General features: G+C 33.7%; 1 protein-coding gene across 1 annotated transcript in view; it reads right to left on the bottom strand.

The window, feature by feature from the left end:
- Positions 1–19,129, bottom strand: part of LOC126474241 (trypsin alpha-3-like) — a 35,960-nt gene extending 16,831 nt beyond the window's left edge. The window contains exon 1 of the mRNA XM_050101705.1: positions 18,761–19,129. Coding sequence (XP_049957662.1) covers positions 18,761–19,129 — 369 coding nt within the window. The remainder of the gene's footprint in view (positions 1–18,760) is intronic.
- Positions 19,130–19,601: the final 472 nt, after the last annotated feature.

Genomic DNA, 19,601 nt, shown 5'->3' on the forward strand with positions numbered 1-19,601 from the left:
ACTCAGCTAAGGAGGTGCACATATACATTATTAGGCAGCAAAAAAAGAATGACAGAACACTAATGGTGCAGAGGTCATGCCAGTTATTTAGTCTTGAACACTGAAATTGTTTTCAATGTGACATACACCTAATGTGCAAAATGTATGGACAAAAACGACTTTCGTGTGCTGGGTCATTGCAAAGTAACATAGCTCAATGAAACTTTGACCACTTATTGAAAGAACTGCTATAGCATAGTACAGAAGGTAACTGTAACAATTACATGTTGAGATGAACAGAAATGAGACTTCCATGCAAAACGATAGTTACACTGAAGTCATCGTTATTCATGATGGTATTCTGTACATTAAAACTGACAGAACATAGGGTTTGACGGCTTCTGTGTGATCAGTGTGGATGGCCATGCATGCTCTGTAATGAGCTCCCAAGCTAGCCACAATCTTTCTAAGGAGTTGTTGTGGTAGGATGTTCCATGGCTCCACCAATGCAGCTGAATGGTCGTTGATTCATGTAGACATGATGCAATATTTTTTCCAATGCATCCATCATGTATTGGATGGGATTTAAATCAGCAGAATTGGCAGCCAAATCCATTCACCAAATATCCTTTTGTTCCAAGTGAGTGTCCACCTGTGCTGTTTTGTCATACATTGTCATTTATAAAAATGAAGTTGGGGTCAAACCAACCTATACTTTGGAAATTGCTTTATTATGTATATGACAACTACAGTAAGGAATCACACTGATGGCGTAACTTTACATAGAAAACTAATAGTGCTTTGACATAAATCTGTTAATAGCAGAAATTTTGTTGACAATGACAAGTAACATGACCGTTTTATTTCGAAAATTCACCACCAAGTTTACAACAAAATCTAAATTTCCTTGAGCTCAGCTAGATAGAACCCTGAATGAAATCAAAAACGCACATATTGCTGCTATTCTCGTAAATGACCTAACAGGAAGCAATAAGAAACACTGGTTATACTATTGGTATTTGTTCACTGATGCTAAATGGAAACACTTATTGTAGAATACAGCACAGCAGACAATGTAGCTACTCACATTAAGCCGTCAAATGTGTCTGGACCATAACATGAGTCGACATTACAACTGAAGAATATGATGGTAGTATACATGTGCATATGCTATATCTGGAGGAAAGAGAACAGTATTTTAAAAATTTCCTAATATAAATCAAGATTTTAGTTTTGTTGTTAACCTCATTTAAAAATTTCTCTCTATCTACAACCGACTTTTCATTTATTTAAAAAATAAAAAAAATTAATAATTTTTCCTTAAAAACACGTTTTCTGAGGTAGTGTTCATCCATAACAGCAAACCAAATTCTCATTACATTTAAAAAATTAAATTTCTAATAATTTTTTCTTTATAAATAATTATCACAAAATCTTGTCTATCTCAATGAATAACTTGAAGTCTCATTTTATTTAAAAAATAAAAATGTAATAATTTTTTTATAAATAAGTTCTGTCAAATATTCTTGTATTCCAGTGATTTAAATTTCCATTTAAAAACTCAAGATACATTTGACCTTTAAATGTTTTAATTTATTTAAACTCTACCTTTTTATTAAAATAAAAGCAAAACAAAATGTACTCCAAAGATTAGCTATTTCAAAACTCAGAAAACTATTGCAAATCATGGATTGAGCTATATAGATTTAGAAAATTCTTCAAAAAATTGTTATTCAAATGGAAGTGGAAAAGATCTCTTAGAAGTTATTGTTTATTTTAATATGAAAGAAATGAAAATGAGCTAAATAAGTTACAAATATATAAAAGAACATTGATCAACCAGTAAAACAAAAAATCTTAATCAAGGAAAATTACTCGATCTTATTCAAAACCCTGGTGAGAATATTAATAATAATGATAAAGAATTGAATAAAAAATATATAAATGAACTTCATCTAACCTGTAAAAGAAATATCTAAAAAATTATACTAAACATAATAAACAACAATTAATCGCTCTTATGGAAAGATCTGAGGACAGTATTAATAATAACGATGACTAAATGAAAAAAAAATCTTTATAAGATCTTCAAAACCTGTGAAACAGAAAAATTCGAAAATTATTCTAAACTTAATATACAAAAATTAATAGATCTTATCAACACATCTGAGGTAATATTATTTATATTGATAATAGGAATTACTTATATAACCTTCAAGTACATGAATATCAAGAAAGAGTATGATAAACATTTTTCAGGTTACAATTTTCTAGATTACGACGATTTTTTTAAAATTTCTAAAACGAATTAATATTAAAGGTTATGAATTATAGTCTAGAATAACGATTAAATAATGGACAATTAATATGTTGATAATATTGCTGAACCACAAGAATATTTTAACCAAATTAAAAAAGGTGTAATCACTAAATTCAAGAATGATTTTAAACAAAGAAGTGCGATTAAAGCTTACATTAATTTTTATTGTTATTGTATATGACATTGGGAAATAAATGAAATAAAATTTAAAAAATGAAGTTTTATACAGGAGAACTAATTAAGACGATTATTATATTAAATCAACACATAAACTTATGCTAAAATGGAAAAAAATGCAAAGAAATACCCAGATTGGTATTTATTGCATGTCAATAGTTCAAAATTAAGTGTTAATTGACACAAACCAATTTCCTGTACTTCTTATATCGATTCACCAAAGGTACTTAAAAATAAAATACCAGTGATCAATGTAAAAACTGAGATAAAAAACGTTTTCTTTATTTAATAAAATCAGCTTTATAGAAAGCAATTGATCACATAGAAAAGATTCATAATGATACAAATATAGGATTAGAATTTGATGATATTATTGATAAGGGAAAATTACTTTTCGCATTCAGTTAGCAGATATTCTAAAATTTGAAATGGAGTCTAATATTTCAAAAAATGTTTATGCTTATGATGAAAAATGTAGTGTACATCCTCTTTACAATATAAAAAAATTAACATGAAAAACATGTTAATCTACTTTTAATTTTAGAAGAATATAATTTTCAATAATGTTTGATAAAAATCGATATTGATTAACTAGTTCACAATCAACCAAAAATGGACATCAAATTTATTCTTGTGATAAATATTTAAGATATTTTTATTCACATGAAAAGTTAGACAGTTAGAAAAACGATTACAAAGAACTTAAAGATGTAAAAATAATATCCCTTAGAAGGCGAAAAATTAAATTTAAAAATTATAGTGATTCATTATGAATACCTTACTTAATTTATACAGGATTTGATTGTCTTTTAAAGGATGTTTACAACTGTCAAAAAATTAGCAGAAATGTTAAAACAAATACGTAAAGAATCTGCTGAAAGTGTTTAAGTATTGGTTAAAAGTAAACAAGAAATCATTGAATATCGTCACTAGAACATACAGATTAGTTGAAAACATATGATGATTTTAACTGAGATATGAGCAAAAACACAGCTAACAAATAGACAAAAAATTTATAAATCATTTACTAATTCTGTTTTTGCTATAACGATAGAAAATATTATCAATAGACAAAATATTAAAACAAAAAAAAGAGAAAATAAATTCCAGAACCTAATTATGATCATACTTCTTTGCAGTTCTTATGGAAAAACTATACTAAAGTTCAATAAACCAATTTTTATTACAATGTAATAAAACAAAACTATGGGGAAAATTTTTGATTTATTTTACATGGGTACAGTTTATTTTATTCATGATATAAAAAAATGAAAATCCTTATATAGATATGAAATCATTTATAAACGAATTTGACATAAGCAGTACTCAAAAAATAATTTATACAAAATTCCACAAGTAAAAAAAAAGTTTAAGAAAAATGAAGCATGCAAGTTCAGGAAAAAATATGTTGAACACATAATTTGAAGATCGAAAATGTATGCTTAAAAATTAGAAGGTAAAGAACACAAAATATCTAAAGCAGATTAAAACGCTTTTGTAAAACATACAATTAGTTTTGATAATTACAAAAACCGTTTAGATGACAAAATGTAACAACATAGAAAAATGGATTTACTTAGTTCATTTACGCATGAATTGTCATGACTGAATGTAATAAAATGTTTTATGTTCTGAAGACAATAAATGATTTATATTACAAGGTGGAATTAGTAACTACCATATGGACTTTTAAAAATAAACGAATTTAATCTCAGTTCTTAAAAAGTATTAAATATAAAAAATGAAATAGAAAAATATAAAATATAAATATTAAAAAATTAGTTTTGAAAAACTGAACAATGTATATCCATGATGTTTATAAAACAAAATATTATAAAATAAAAATTTATTTGTTGTCTGATTTTTGATGCATTTTCATATATATATATATATATATATATATATATATATATATATATATATATATATAGCAGAAAAGATTAGTAAAAGTCAAATTTCTTTAAGAAACCGACAAAAATAACTTCATTGTTATGCAAGGCCATGTATTTTAATTCACTTGATAGCTCCTGGCCACAGAAATCCGTTTGGTATTCATTTGAAGTGAGAGCAATAAACGAAGCGGAAACAGCAAAATCACTTAACGTAAACACAGGTCACGTGGAGATTACCACCTCCCACTACAACTCAGACTGCTCTGTAAATCTGGTCCAGATCTACGATATTTTCAAACTGGGGCGATATAAGACAGTGGCGCTCCCCCCTCTCTTGAGCGTTTGTGGTACGACGCCAAAAATTTAAAAATCGACTTTTCAAAAATAACTTCATTTTGCAGCACACATCTTTCTGAAGAGTCTGATACATAAAACATATATATTCGAAGGAACATAAGACATGTTTTTTTGGTCTTAAGTGTGGCAAAGTGCAGTGCCACACCTCTCCACACAGCATTCTTCCATTGCATGCCCTTGTATTTCGCTCTGTGGAATTCAGACATGTAATATTTTGTAATGGAATGGGTGCCACCAAACTATGTTAACGCCAGTGGAAATTAAAATGTCCTGTGGTGCCTCTCCTGCTCCCAGTCAGCCAGTCTGACATCCTGCTCCCCTTTATTGACGTCCTGCTCCTCTTTAAAAAAGTCTCGGAATTAATACTGGTTGGGATTATTTGTAACCGGCAGACCAAGAACTCTTCAGAAAATTTACAGTCTTTACTGCCTATTACCTAAAAACTTGCTGATTTGTGTGACACAAAATTAAATATAGGATACACAAAACGAGTAAAGACAAGAGACAAGCAAGACAGTACACGCTTCTTCAATCGTTAAGTCCTAGCTTCTTTTCTCTCTAACCTTGCCACAGCTTTATATGGCGCACTTTCCTTTCTGGGGCAGAATCTACTACCTCATCAAAGTTCGTCAAAGTTTTGCTACATGAAAAAACGAAATGTCGTTGCCTAATACTAGAAAAGCTGTTAATACAAATTGTACCCAAGACTGGTGTGGTTTCTCGATCTGATTACATGTATTTTGTTACAGCTATATAAAATGAAATAGGCCTGCACAATATTGCAGCAGTTGTTACACACACCAAAGAAACGAGACTGTTTTGGCACAAATGGTCATTTTTATAACATGACGAAATATAATTCACAAAGTACCAATATCAAATGCCTATTAGGCCTGCTACAAGCAAAAAGTTTTGTGTTAGGAAATACTTTCACATTTCATTCATACTCTCTAGCTTCTGAAGCATGGGATCGAAAAGTAGTTGTACTAAATTTTTAAATAAATTTCGAATCGTCATATTCTCCCCTAATTTGTGTGAGTTCCCGTTTCTTCTCCTTCCTCCGTCTAACAAACAATCTTATCACGAATTCTGTAGCTATTCCTGCCACTGTCAAAACTTATTCTCTGGTTAATTTCGTCACCGGTTTAGTTATCCAGTTGGGCATTATTACGTGTTCGTACAACGCGTTTTCCACGCTACTCCCAGAATAGAACTTTAGCGGCTGCCAGCCAGGGACTGTATAACTGGCCCTTAGCAGTGTAACGGTCTGGCCAAAAATTTTCTGTCAAAATTTCATTTTCTTGGATACACGGAGGTGACACTACGCAATCTTTGTTGCCTGTTATTCCTGTTAGTCATTTTTTTCGACGCTGGTAGTTGAATCTATGGAATTCCTTAGTAGTTATAACAACGTTGATCATTTGCAAACCCAGTCAACCACATAAACAGTGACTGGCATTCATCTGTTCGCCTTTTTTCCGCTCAGCTCGTGTAGACCCGTCCCCATTTGTCTACAGGAAAGTTTATTTCTAGATGCGACGGGGATTCCCATGGCAGAGACATCACATACACTATGCACGCATTCAAAAATCAACTTGCGATTCTTTCAGAAATCGACTTAGAATTTGTTTAAAAATGCGTTCAAAATCATATGAGAAATCAATAGACCAATGCCCGCTTGGTGCTAGGGGCTTTGTGAAACAAGGTATTTTTCTTCAATAATATGAATTTGGCGCCCCCCACCCTCTTAAACTATCGCCCGGGGCAGATAACCCGGTTTGCCACCGCCCCCTAGTTCCCGGCCTGTTGCGCATACGTGAATCTGGCAGCTTAGGCGCACCAGTAAAATTTTTCCGGAGAGCATCTGACTGCTTGCTAGTATTGCATATACAGCTAACTTCCACACTTCTGTAGCCAGAAGCAGGAGAAGGTACTATTCATACAAGAGCCAACTGCACACATGCATAAGCTCGCTCGCAACCGCTCAAATGATTCTAATGTAAAGTTGTGACATCACGCCCATCAGAGGCAATTTGTTGTTATGAAACATTGCATAGTCTTCCTAAAGCCTTTGACACATTTTACTGTTGGCAGACGCTTGTAAGAGCACTGTGTTTTGTTGTTGAGTGTGGTGAAATTTCCTTGGCAACTTAATTTTTTTTTTCGTTTCTTTTTGTCTCGTTCGTTTTTTATTGCTGCAGTATTATTCTACAGTAGCTAGACACAGTAATATTATTTCTTAGAATATTGGTTCTTACCTGTCAAAGTTACAAAAATTTAACCAAAAACTAAAACATGAAAAATTCCCGGAATTCTAAAAAATTCCCGGGTTTTTCCCGGTTTTCTACCGGATGAAAAAATTCCCGGGTTTTTCCCGGATCTCCCGGTTGTCCTGGGTCGTATACACTCTGATATACTTTACTACCTCCCTTTTACAAAACTTTGGCAACGACATAAACATCTGGAAAATGTTTTTTCGATAGTTCCAGTTCTTAAAAAAATTCCTTTTATTTCCACACCAATTATATCTTTTTATTTTTATGTGATTCTATTAGAATGGATAATTTCGTCGACTCCACAAATTTCAGTTAACCATTTTGTTGCACATCGTTTTTCGAAAATTCCTTTTAATTTACTTGTTCTTATTTTATCAGCTATTTTATATTTAGCATTAGTATCTAACAAACTTGTTACACAGAAACCTTTCAATAAGGTTTCTCTGTTTTGTTTCATTTTCTATCTACTTTAACAAATTTTATTTACTTTATTTTCGTAGAATCCATTTCGAGTAAATCAGTTTACAATGATGTGAAGATGGTATCTGTTCCCAAAAGAACAGATACCATTGATGACCATGCAGCTTCTCTAGAATGAAATTGAAACTCTTAGCTGCTGACAGGTGTAGTTAGTACATCAATGGGGACAGTTGAAAATGTGTGCCCTGACGTGGACTCGAACCCAGGATCTCCTGCTTACATGGCAGACACCCTCGCCATCTGAGCCACCGAGGACAGTGCAACTGCAGAGACTTATCCCTTGCATGCTTCCTGTGAGAACCACATTCCCAACGGTCTATAACCTACATTTGTATTGTTCCTAGTAGATACTTGCCCATTCACTCATTTCTTGTGCCAGACTAGGCTGACGAATCTTGTAAATATCAGGCAAAGTGTGTGCATTCGCACAGAAAAAGGCCAATGACTGGGTAGCCTTTAACTATGTGAAGATGGTATCTGTGATAAAATCTTCTCAGGTTGACAGACAAGTCAATGTGGTGTTCTTGAGCAACGTTTCAGCAAGTTTCTTACTTGGTGTGTTCAGTTGCACTATCCTCTGTGCTCTCGGTGGCTGCCATGTAAGCAGGAGATCCTGGGTTTGAGTCCCGGTCAGGGTACAGATTTTCAGCTGTCCCCATTGATGAATACAACACATATTGGCAGGTAACGGTTTCGATCTAATTATCATTTCAGTTTGAGATGAACCATCTGTTCCAAAAGAAATTACATTCATTCCATTAAAAATACACTCTCTTTGGTTTACATAACTCATGATTCGTTTCTTCATAATTGTAAGCCATTATGTACAATTTTTTTAACAAATTTACCTTTTTCGTTTTACAAATTGAACAAATTCCCTCAATTCCCTGTTTTCCAATGTTAGCTGTCAATTAGTGACGATTATACGTTTCAGTAAATTTTTGTACAGTTAAAACAGCAGACATGATTATGATTCTCTAAACAGAACCAAACATAATTAAATTTTAAATTATTTCAGCAAGTGTAATAGGTTTACATCAAGTAAAACAGTTTTAACAGTTTTTTTTAATCTTATAGTAAGAAAATTTTATTTCTGCCATATTTTTATGATCAGATGTCAGGAATCATATCGTAAAATTTGTCGAAAACACTAAATCATTAGTTGATAAATCTGTACTTATATTTTGTCAATAACAGGAACTTATTTAGGTATAGATACATATGAGATAACTATACACTTTTGTTTATTTTTTGAGTCATAAAAGTAATTTAAATTAGTTGTTTATTATGTACACTTTCCTTAAAATTACTTAAATCTTTTCAGTATGGAGTTAAATATGTTTTTGAGAAATAATCTGAAAACCCTTTTTCTATTTCCTTTTTTGTAAGGTAATTTGATAAATTAGTTTTATTAAGTCGAATATTCTTACCATTAAAATCTGTTTTATTAACATAACTATTCAACTGCACTAAACTGCTTGTACATTCATGTTTTGTATCATATTCTTTTTCTATATTTTTTCATAACTGCAACATAAACCACTTTTAGAGTATTTTAAATGTACTAGTCTGCTACCTTTAAAATCAATATATACTTTAGCTGTTTCAACAATGTTAAGAAATTCCTTATGAACTTATTTAATCATATTTTCTATTTTTGGATTTTATATTGCTACTACATTAACTGCTTCAACAGATGCTACTTCATTTTTTAACTCTCTATTAATTTGTTATTTATCTTATTTCCAAAAATCCCCATTACTTAAAGTAAAAATTGCAGTTAACTTATAATTTGTACATAATAGCTTTAAAAGAAATACATACAAATGTCTCCAAATAAATTCGTTAGAACTTTGTATACTTCTGGTGTTGGAACAAAAGTGATTTTTCCTAAATGATTTACTAGTTGTTTTGGTATATTTCTTCCAAATGAATCAAAAACATATTTTATACATTTATTCTTATAATAACAAATACAATGAGTACCAGCATGTTATGTATCTAAATTTACTATTCCATACTCCAAATTATTTCATTATCAGGTAATTCATCAATCATAAAAACACCACAGAAGTATCTAATTTTTAATTGTTTAACTAATTCTTCTATGTCAAAATTAGATAAATGATTATGAAATTTTGTGATTATTTCTTTTTTCCCTTATTCCAGTTCCATTTTTGTTCTTGTAATTTTTTATCACCTATTTCATTTATAAATACTTCTGTAATAACTGCAGCTGTTGAAGCAGTGTCAAACATAAATGGTAAAGCTGACAATAGTGATCGCAAAAATCCATTTTCATGTTTTGTTGAGCCTAAACCTTCTTCTTTCTATTTAGAAAATCAACACATTTTGCCCACAGGAGGTGGGCTTACTGTTATGCATAAATTACCACTTTTAGCTGTTGTCATTTTTTGTGCATCAGTTAAAACTGACCAATAGTATCCGGTACAACATTAGCTTTAGTTTTCTCACTTGGTGATGATGATGACTGGTTTGTGAGGTGCTCAACTGAGAGGTCATCAGTGCCTGTACAAAGTCCCAATTTTTACACAGTCCTATTATCTACTCAATCCAAATTAACCACTGTCATGGATGATGATGATGACGATGATCAGATGATGAGGACAACACAAACACTCAGTATACATGCAGAAAAATCCCCAACCCAGGCAGGAATCGAACCTGGGACCCCGTAAGCCACTTGGTAGCAAAATGAAATCAATTGAAATATTGTTCATTTATAGGCATTAAAAATCAGTTAAGAATTCTGTATATAACTGCACTCTTTATCATCAAAATTTAAACCAATTCTTAATTTTCGTTTCCATACATTATTCCTCGAACTTCAGTTGTGGCTAGGTTTCAACTATTGAAGCATCAGGAGCATATAATGTTTCTTGGAATTAATTACTTCTTTATCTGTTTCATATTCCCTTTTCTAAATCTTTATTATTTCAATACAAACTATCACATTTTAACTTGCTTCAACTAATAGATATTTTCCTATACCTCCATGTGCTAATCTTTCATCCACTTTAGTTCCAGGGCCACACCAGTAATAACCAGGTAAATGCTTTTAAATGGTGATTATGAATTAAAGTATTAACCAATTCTTTTTCGTAATCACTACCCCAAAATGTATGTGGTAAATTATTCAAAATTCTAATAAAATAGAGAATTCATTTTTCAGTTTTTTAAACCCTTCCTTTAATTGTTCTTTTTATTATCTATTTTGTCCAGCTTTTTTAACAACCTCTGGGTCATATTTTTGGAACATTTATTAGGACACAAAAATATAATCATTTTTACTTGTCATTGAATATTTATATTCATCATTAATATTCAGTGTTTATGTTCATCGATAATCATCAACATTTATGTTCTACATTATTGTTTAACATTTACATTTAATATTTAAAATTTTTAAATATTTCCTCTACATTTGACATTATCCATTTTTCTTGTTGTATCTATTGTTATATAACGAATTTTATCTTTATTCCAATATTTACTATACATTTGTTTAAAATCATCAAATTTAAATCACACCCTACAAATTCATGATAAGTATGCATTAAATGTAAGACATCTTCTCCAAAAATATTTTAAAAATTCAGATTATCTGTAACTAATTATTTGGTATTTTTCAATAAGGTTAAAAATTATCTATTTCTTTATTCCTTCCTCCAGTAAAATGTTCTCTAATTATGTCATTATTTTAAATAATGAAATCATCAAAAACAACAGGTGAATTATTTTGGCATTGATCTAATGGAACAATTTCTTAATTATTTTCAATAAAAGTCGCAATTCATGAACTTTTATTTTATTTTCACATCTTCCTATAAACTCTTAATTTTTTGTTGATTTAAACTTTTAGAATACAGATACAAATGTTTAATTTTTTCACAATTTAACCCTCCATGTACTAAAATTTAACTATCAAACATTAGTGTTGTTCATCTGCAACCACTTGGTCCTATAATTTTTAACTCTTCTCTGAAATTCTTGTTTATTTACATAAATTTTATTAATATAAATCAGTAGACTGCTCAGTTGAGTGATAATTCATCTGTTCTTAAATAAAGATTAACTATTCAAATAAGAGACACTTATAAAAATGTTTCACTAATTGGTTTTTATAGAACTTTTAAACTGCAAGTATTACATAAAAAAATATTAAATTATACAGTAACAAAGAAAATACTATTGGTCAATATAATTTGAAAAATTCATTCAGTTGAAGAAACCTAATATACACTTTAAGCAAGATACAATTAAAAAAAAACAGTTGTTAAGCAAGATACATTTTAAAAAACAGTTGTTATCAAAATATAAGTTAAACAATGTATGAACAAAGAAAAATGTATTGGTCCTGTTTTGAGATTCAATAATCAGATTATTGAACCTAATGAGAAAACAATTGTAAATACTGTTCCTAAAATTATTCCATTTGAAGTAATAAGTATTAATTTTAAATTAGCTGATGGAATGTTTGTTATACATATTGATCATTTTTCATAAAGAAAGTAATATTATTTCTTCATTAAATCCAAATGCCGAAATTGTAGGACCAATAAGATATGTACCAAATCATCCTATAGATATTCCAATTTTTAATACCTTTCAAAATTTAAAGGTTACTATCACTGATGGAAGTGATAACCAGACTGACTTCAATGGTTCTCTTGTAATAGTATGGTAATTTTAAAAGTGATTTAATAAATTTTTTCCTTAAGAAATCACAAACAAAATCAAGGGTTATCCATTTTACTCATTTCCTGTTAATGAGAAAACAAAAACAGTGTAAATATACCTATAAACAAGCAGAAGACGATATTAATATCGGTGATGTTTATCTTTATAATAATTATTCACAATTTTATATTACATTTAATGTTATTCACATACATGGAACAGATTTTTCAGCGTATGATGGTAAATCGAGTATTACACGAATAAATATTTATGTGTTAAAACTCTTTGTCATTATTACAATTAAAAAAGAAAACAATATTTTATGTAGAATAGAAAAAGTAATTATTTCTTCATCAACTCCTGTTTGATTAACTTCATTTCTATCAAATGAATTAACTGTGGAAAGCCACATTTTAACAATGATAAAAATAAAATTAGAAACAAACCAAATCAACTACTTTATCTATTTGAATTACTTGGTGGATTTTAAAGAAATAATTTGGCAATGAGTTCCAAAAGTAATTTTCAATTGGGTTACACGGAAAAAAGATGAAGTTTCCATTCTTTGGAGGACTACTACTAATGATGATAGTGCACTTCCAAATGAACGTAAAATTGTTGTAAAAATAATGGAAATTGGTGTTGTTGTTGTTGTTAAATTTGAACCAGAATATTCACTTGAACTAGAACAAGAGAAATTGATAAATTCGAAAATAAAAATTTCCTTCTTTGAACTACAAACAACTGAAGTTTTTTCATTAAATGAAAAAAGAAATTTAGATACAGATATTACTAATTATTATAATATTATAATTCTGATGGATTTGATATGCCTTACTTTATTTTCTTTGTTTCCCAATAGAAAAAATAATCAATTACATGTTTCTTCTTTATTCAATCACATATAATTAAAAAATGTCTATGTAAAGAATGGAAAAAGTGAAGTTTTTTCTTAAGAATTATGGTATCTTGATCCACTGAATAATTTTTTAAAAGAATACAATGTTTTTAGAGCATTTGAAGGAATAACACAGTTAAATAAAAGTGCAAATGTAAATAAATGCAGTTTTATTCAAAATTTTCCTATCTATCTAATAAATATATCTAGAAGAATGAATGTTTCAACCACTCAAAAAGGACAGTGAAATTACATGTATTTTAATGAAAATATACCAAACGATGCAATTGCTTATGTAATTATGTATTGTAAGAAGAATTCAACTAATGGTTCACAATACAGAAATTTAAATGACAAATTTCAATTATATAAATGAATATAAATTAGAGAAATTATAGAACAGTTAACCTCATGTTTACATTTCCTTTTGAAGTATTTTCACAAAGATAGGAAAAAACTGAAGAATTTAGATTGTAAGAATTAAAATATTTAATCCTCTTTAAATATTTTTCAATTTCAAAAATTTAGTATTTTCAACTTTTTAAAATTTCCAATTTCAAAAATTTGAAAATCAAACGTTTTTCTATGTAAATAGAAGCAAAACAAAATGAACACAAATGGTAGTGTTGAAATTCTAGTAAGTGAACTTACCGGTTATATTAATGGCTGCACAGACATGTATACTAAGTTAACAGAGCTGAAAAGAAACATATCTTTGAATATTACAAAAGCTGTAATTTTAATAATAAAATATGGTAAAAAGTTTTATTACTTTCAGATCATAAATATAAAATAACTCTTCCAAATCATTATACTACAATCTTTTCAGAAGATGAAGATGAATTACTGGTAATTATTAGATTAACTTTTATTTTTCGAGGTAAAAAAACAAAATCGAGATTAATCAGCTCATGTTATTAAATTTGAATTAATTTTAGAATTACCATGACTTATCAGCAGGTTCTGTTGTAGGAGCTAGTGGCATGAGGCATTCTGTCACCACAGTTTCATGAGAGTTACAAGCCCATGTACACTGTTAGCAATGGTACTGCTGAATGGGCCTACTATAAGCACCTCACAGATACCGTAGGCACCACGCATGTGTCTAACTAGCAGTCATTCCTCGCCAGGTGAAGCTGCTATCGCCTGGACGGATTTACATCGATAGTGTATGGCGGCGGTCATAACGTTCTGGCTGGTCAGTGTGCACACAGTAACGCCATTCACGCCTGGGAGGTACCACAATCTTTGCTGTCAACAGAAACTTGGGTGGCTAATAATTATTAGTTTTGACCAATAAAAAACAGAATGCAGGTCTCAGTGAAACACTTTAAAATCGGGTGTTTCTAGTATATGAAGACAGTAGAACCTTTCCACAATGAAAGGACAAAGCAATTTCTTTCTTTTTTTTTTAACAAAAAGAGATGCGGGTCGATTCAAGTTCACGAGTTAAGTTCACGTCTTGTCCCAACAAATAACCATCATACAGTTTATGCGCAGGCGCACGGTATTGTGTCCGCCTAGGCGGGCCTCATGACGCTACCGTCAGTTCCAGTACAGCACTCGTGGCTGACGCATCGCTGTCGCGAAGTGGAGCCGAGGCAGTTCCAGATAAGTTTTGTAGTCTGACGATAATTTAAGGATTTGTAGTTTTAGTTTGACGATGTCCACTATGGAAAGACGGTAGTTACTGTTATTCTGAAAACCGTTGGCCTATCCCGTGCAACTGAGGCTGTTAATTATTAAAATTAATATTTACACAGTTGCTGAAAAGGCCGCGAAATGTTGAGGATATTTAGTTCAGTTTTACCGGTTGAGGAACGGAGCCCTAAAAACAAAACTGAAATATAAAATATGCTATCACACAGTGGTAACTGTAAACCTGACTTGAGAAAGTAAACTGACTTCGTCTCCAGTGTATCAGGACACAGCGGAATAACTTGCCACGTAGTGTTCCGGTGGAAGGCGCCTTGGCAGCAGGATAGACGTATCAGCTAGCAGTAGCAGGGAAGCAGCCAGCTCCTTCCACCTGCGGCACGGGTCGCAACATTATCTGGCATGCATCTCCTTTCAAATGACGAGAACAAGTCGAGCTCACGGTCTTTCACAGACACGAACAAAACACTGCATGCGGAGTGCTAGCTTTCTCAAATGTTTGCCACTTAAGGATGAATGTTACGTGTTTCATGAGACGGTAGGAGACGCACGTAGGAGTTGAAGGTTTATGAAATACGCACGCAAGTTTCAGAGGAAGGAGGGTACGCCAATCTGACCTCCCTGTCTCGCTCACAGTGCAGACTCAACTTTCCTTTCTGTTGGGGTTGATACACAGACAGGCTTCGTCATGGAGGAACTTAAAGACGCCTCCAGTAGTCGTACTTGGCGAAAGAGCTGGTAAGAGACTTGTGATGCTACCAGTTGACATGATCACAACAACATTAATAGCTGCAGTAATGCGACGCAAAAGGGAAACAGAATTCTATCACTGCGGGAAACTGGAGTGCAATCGTCGCTGGAGGTAGGGAATAGAAAATAACTGAACAGCTCAGCCTTGACAAACGAAACGTCATGGGAATCAGATCAATAGAGCCCTTTAGTTGGCACAAGTTAGCCGTCGCTATTATGCTTCACAAGAACACCTCGAGATCGAGTAAAACGTCGAAGATAGCAAGTGATCAATAAATATTTAACTTTGAATATACTTACCTGAAACAAAGTTTTCGGAATCGAGTTAAGGACTTCACCAGTTACCCAGGAGCTGACACTTATAGTAAACTTTACCTAATACTACTGAACTACCTTCTTTTTCTTCCTCTTCTACTTTTTTCTTTTCGAAAAGAAGGCGTAGCTTCCATCCTTCAGCAGCCCTCTTCATCTCCATTTATGAAGAACATGCTATCTCACTGATTATGTTTTTTTTTATTTAAACGGGATATTCTCGGTCGTCTTCTCGTTTTCTTCCCAACCATCTTGCTCTCGAAAATATTGTATAAAAGAATATGATGTCTAATTCAGCGTGCAGTGAGTTTTGCTTTATGTTGACCTATTACTAATTCTTTCTTTTCTTCAATTTCTTGTAGGGTTATCTCATTCGTATTTTGTGTAATTGTCCTTCACAAACATATTTCCGCAGTTTCGGGGCGAGCATTCTCTTACTTTGCTAACATTTAGGTGTCACATCTTTGTGTGGGAACACTCCATGTGATGGTCTTTACAGATATTATCTTAGCGTGGAACCAAATGTGCTTGTTAAGTGGAATTCTTATTTTAGAATGCACTCTTGGGCAGTGCCATTCTTCTCTTGTTTTCCTTGAGACATGTATTGTTTTACTGCATATTACTACAGAGGTAGTGAAACGCCAACTAAAAGTAAAGAAGTTTAAGAGGAAGCAGCTGTACTATTGGAACCTAAAAAAGCTGAACGAATCAAAAACTCAGCCTTACCACGTGACAAATATAGAAGGAAACTTCAAGGAGGCACTGGCGTGAAAGACCATACGGAATGGTCTTGAAAGAGCCGTGTTAAATGCAACATAAAATGTACTAGGACTGAAAAAAAACATAAAAAGAAGCAGCCATAGGTAATAGATGATACAACGGATTCGTAAAGAAACAAATAAAATGCAAAATGTCGAAAGTCTACATGAATGTAGGAAAACTAGGGTACAGTAGATTGTCAACAGAAGTGACTCGCTAGCGCAAAAATTAAACTAGTGTGTCGTAGATATTGCACACAGATAATAATCAATCACAGTATGAGGAACAGAACAAGAAGCACATCGAATAGAGATGACAAAATTAAACTGGTAACAGAAGCAGAAAATAGGTGTGAAAATGGAAACAGTACTTGAAGAGGCTTCATAACTGCACAGACAAATTTTGACCAATTGAAAATGAGGACATAGTTTAAGAAGATTACAGGCGAGATTCAACACTTGTTTCTGAATTTCAAGACGTTTTGTTGATCAATGAAGGAATATATCCTCAGATACTGATGAAATGACAGTTCAGCTTTTGCGAACATGAGCCAAAGAGCGGACAAGAACTGTCGAAACTCATGGTGAAACGTTTCAAAATCTGAAAGTTAAATCAGGTTTTGAAAAGGACACAATTTCTGCGCATCCAAAGAACTGAACTGCGAGGGGATGTAAAAGTGCGGTACAGCCAGCACAGTATCATATTTATCAGAATGTTTCAGTACATGGTGTAAAAAAAAAGGAAGGGAAATCAAAAATAGATTAGGAGGAGACTAGTTTCGTTTTAGCAGTGCGTTTCAAGCAGAGAGTTGCCACTGAGTTTCTTTTTCTGGGAAACCACAGCATGACAGATATTCGTAGATGGTCCCAGAATGTGTACAGAGGCCTGGCACGCTGAGTCCTAGGGAGAAGTATCTGTCATGATCACAAAAAGGTCGCGCAAAGCTGTCCGATGTTTCGCGTGCCGGCCGCCCGCACGCAGCTGTGACTCCTGCAGTGCTGGAACGTGCGGTCAGTCTAATTCGAGGTGATCGGCGGATCACCGCCAAACACTTCGCTGCACAAGCGGACGTCTCTGTGGGCAGTAGTGACACAGGCGTCCATCAGCTGGGGTATTCTAGCGTGTGCCGGCCAGGGTGGCCGGGCGGTTCTAGGCGCTACAGTCTGGCACCGCGCGACCGCTACGGTCGCAGGTTCGAATCCTGCCTCGGGCATGGATGTGTGTGATGTCCTTAGGTTAGTTAGGTTTAAGTAGTTCTACGTTCTAGGGGCTGATGACCTCAGAAGTTGAGTCCCATAGTGCTCAGAGCCATTTGAACTCTAGCATGTGCGCCCGCTGGGTTCCTGGCTATCTAACAAAAGGACATAAAGGGCAACGAAGGACCGCCTGTGCTGAATTGCTTGCGCGTTACGTGACTGATCGTGGCAACATTTTACCAAATGTCGTCACAGGCGGTGAAACATGTGCCCACCCCTTCGAACCGTAAACAAAACGGCAATCCACGGCGTGGCGTCACACTATCTCTCCTCCGAAGAAAAAGTTCAAAGCGCCACCCTCAGCTGGTAAAGTCATGGCGACGGTCTTCTAGTATTCGGAAGTGGTTATTCTTTCTGATGTCTTCGCTCACAGTGCAACGATCAAGCCTGAAGCGTATTCTCTTACCCTCAGGAAATTAAAGAAAAGACTTCACCGTGTTCATCAGCACAAAAATGCAAACGAATTTCTCCTTCTGCATAACAACGTAAGGCCTCAGGCAAGTCTTCGCTGGCGAGGGGAGCTCACAAAATTTTATTGAGCGGTTCTTCCTCGTCCACTTTACAGCCCGGATCTCGCACCTTCCCATCTGCTTGGCCCAAGGGGTTGGATGATGGGGAGATTATTGATGCAGGTCCTCGCAGTAACGTGGCCTAAGGCCGTCGTATTGAACGGAGATTACACTGAAAAATAGGGCTTTGTAGCTCAAAGAGCGTGGAATAATATGGTGTACTGGAATCCAGAATAAAAGCAACATGCTTTCAGAAAAACTATATGCTGGATTACTTACTGAATGCACCTCTTAGAATAAAGAAATACCGAAATACAATACCAGCGCAAACAACAGTGTAAGAAATGGATGTTTTTTCCCTGTTGATTGACGTTATCTATCCAACTGTTTACCATTCTAATCGATAAGCTATATACAGATAATTCCGTTACCCCATACCTTGGCCTTCTTTCCCAGCCGAAACTCTCCCCGTATTTTCAAGACCGCCACGTCACAGTCGTACGCCAGCATGTTGTACCTCTCGTGTATCTTTTTCTCTATGACGTCGTATAGCCTGCCTGTTCTCAAGTTGGCGGTGCCGGCGCGAATCCGGTAACTGAAATATATACGGATGCAGTGGGCCGCAGTGAGCACCCAGGACTTGCTGATGATGGAACCACCACAGAAGTGTGTGTCTCCTATCTGGACGGACACCTGCCACGGCACGAGTTCGATCGACACGTTGGTGCCGCCGACGATATGCGGGACCTGAGCTGATGTCGACGCCGCGCTGACGAGCGCCAGAACCGCCACTAGAGGCGCCAGCATCGCGTCGACTCCTGCGCGGCCCTCCAGGCTGCCGCCGTAGAATGTCAACTGAGCCCAAGCAGTCCCTCCGCTATCTCTCAAGCTAAGGAAGATGTGGCTTCATAGCTGATATTATTACTGCAGTAAAGAAGGGGAACTACACATAACTTCTGGTGCTTGGGTTCCACATTCAAAACGAATTTTTTGAGAACATAATCGTTCCAGCACTGACATTACACTCAGTGGCAAAAGCCAGTTGCGTAGTCTGCTTTTTTAAGGGGACTAGTACGCGAATAAGTCAAAAAATCGATTTTTTAATTTTTGTCCTAAAAAATTCTGTACTGAAGAAAGAGGAATTTAAATGTTTCTCAACACGTGATAAAGCCCCAATGTTACTTATACAGCTGTGCTAAAAACAGGATTCTGTTCTCACTTTCTTGTTTTTGTGACTTTTTAGTGACTTATACGGGAACAGATACCAAAATCTTTTCTG

The sequence above is a fragment of the Schistocerca serialis genome, chromosome 4, assembly GCF_023864345.2.
Source record: "Schistocerca serialis cubense isolate TAMUIC-IGC-003099 chromosome 4, iqSchSeri2.2, whole genome shotgun sequence".
In the NCBI taxonomy this organism is placed as follows: domain Eukaryota; kingdom Metazoa; phylum Arthropoda; class Insecta; order Orthoptera; family Acrididae; genus Schistocerca; species Schistocerca serialis.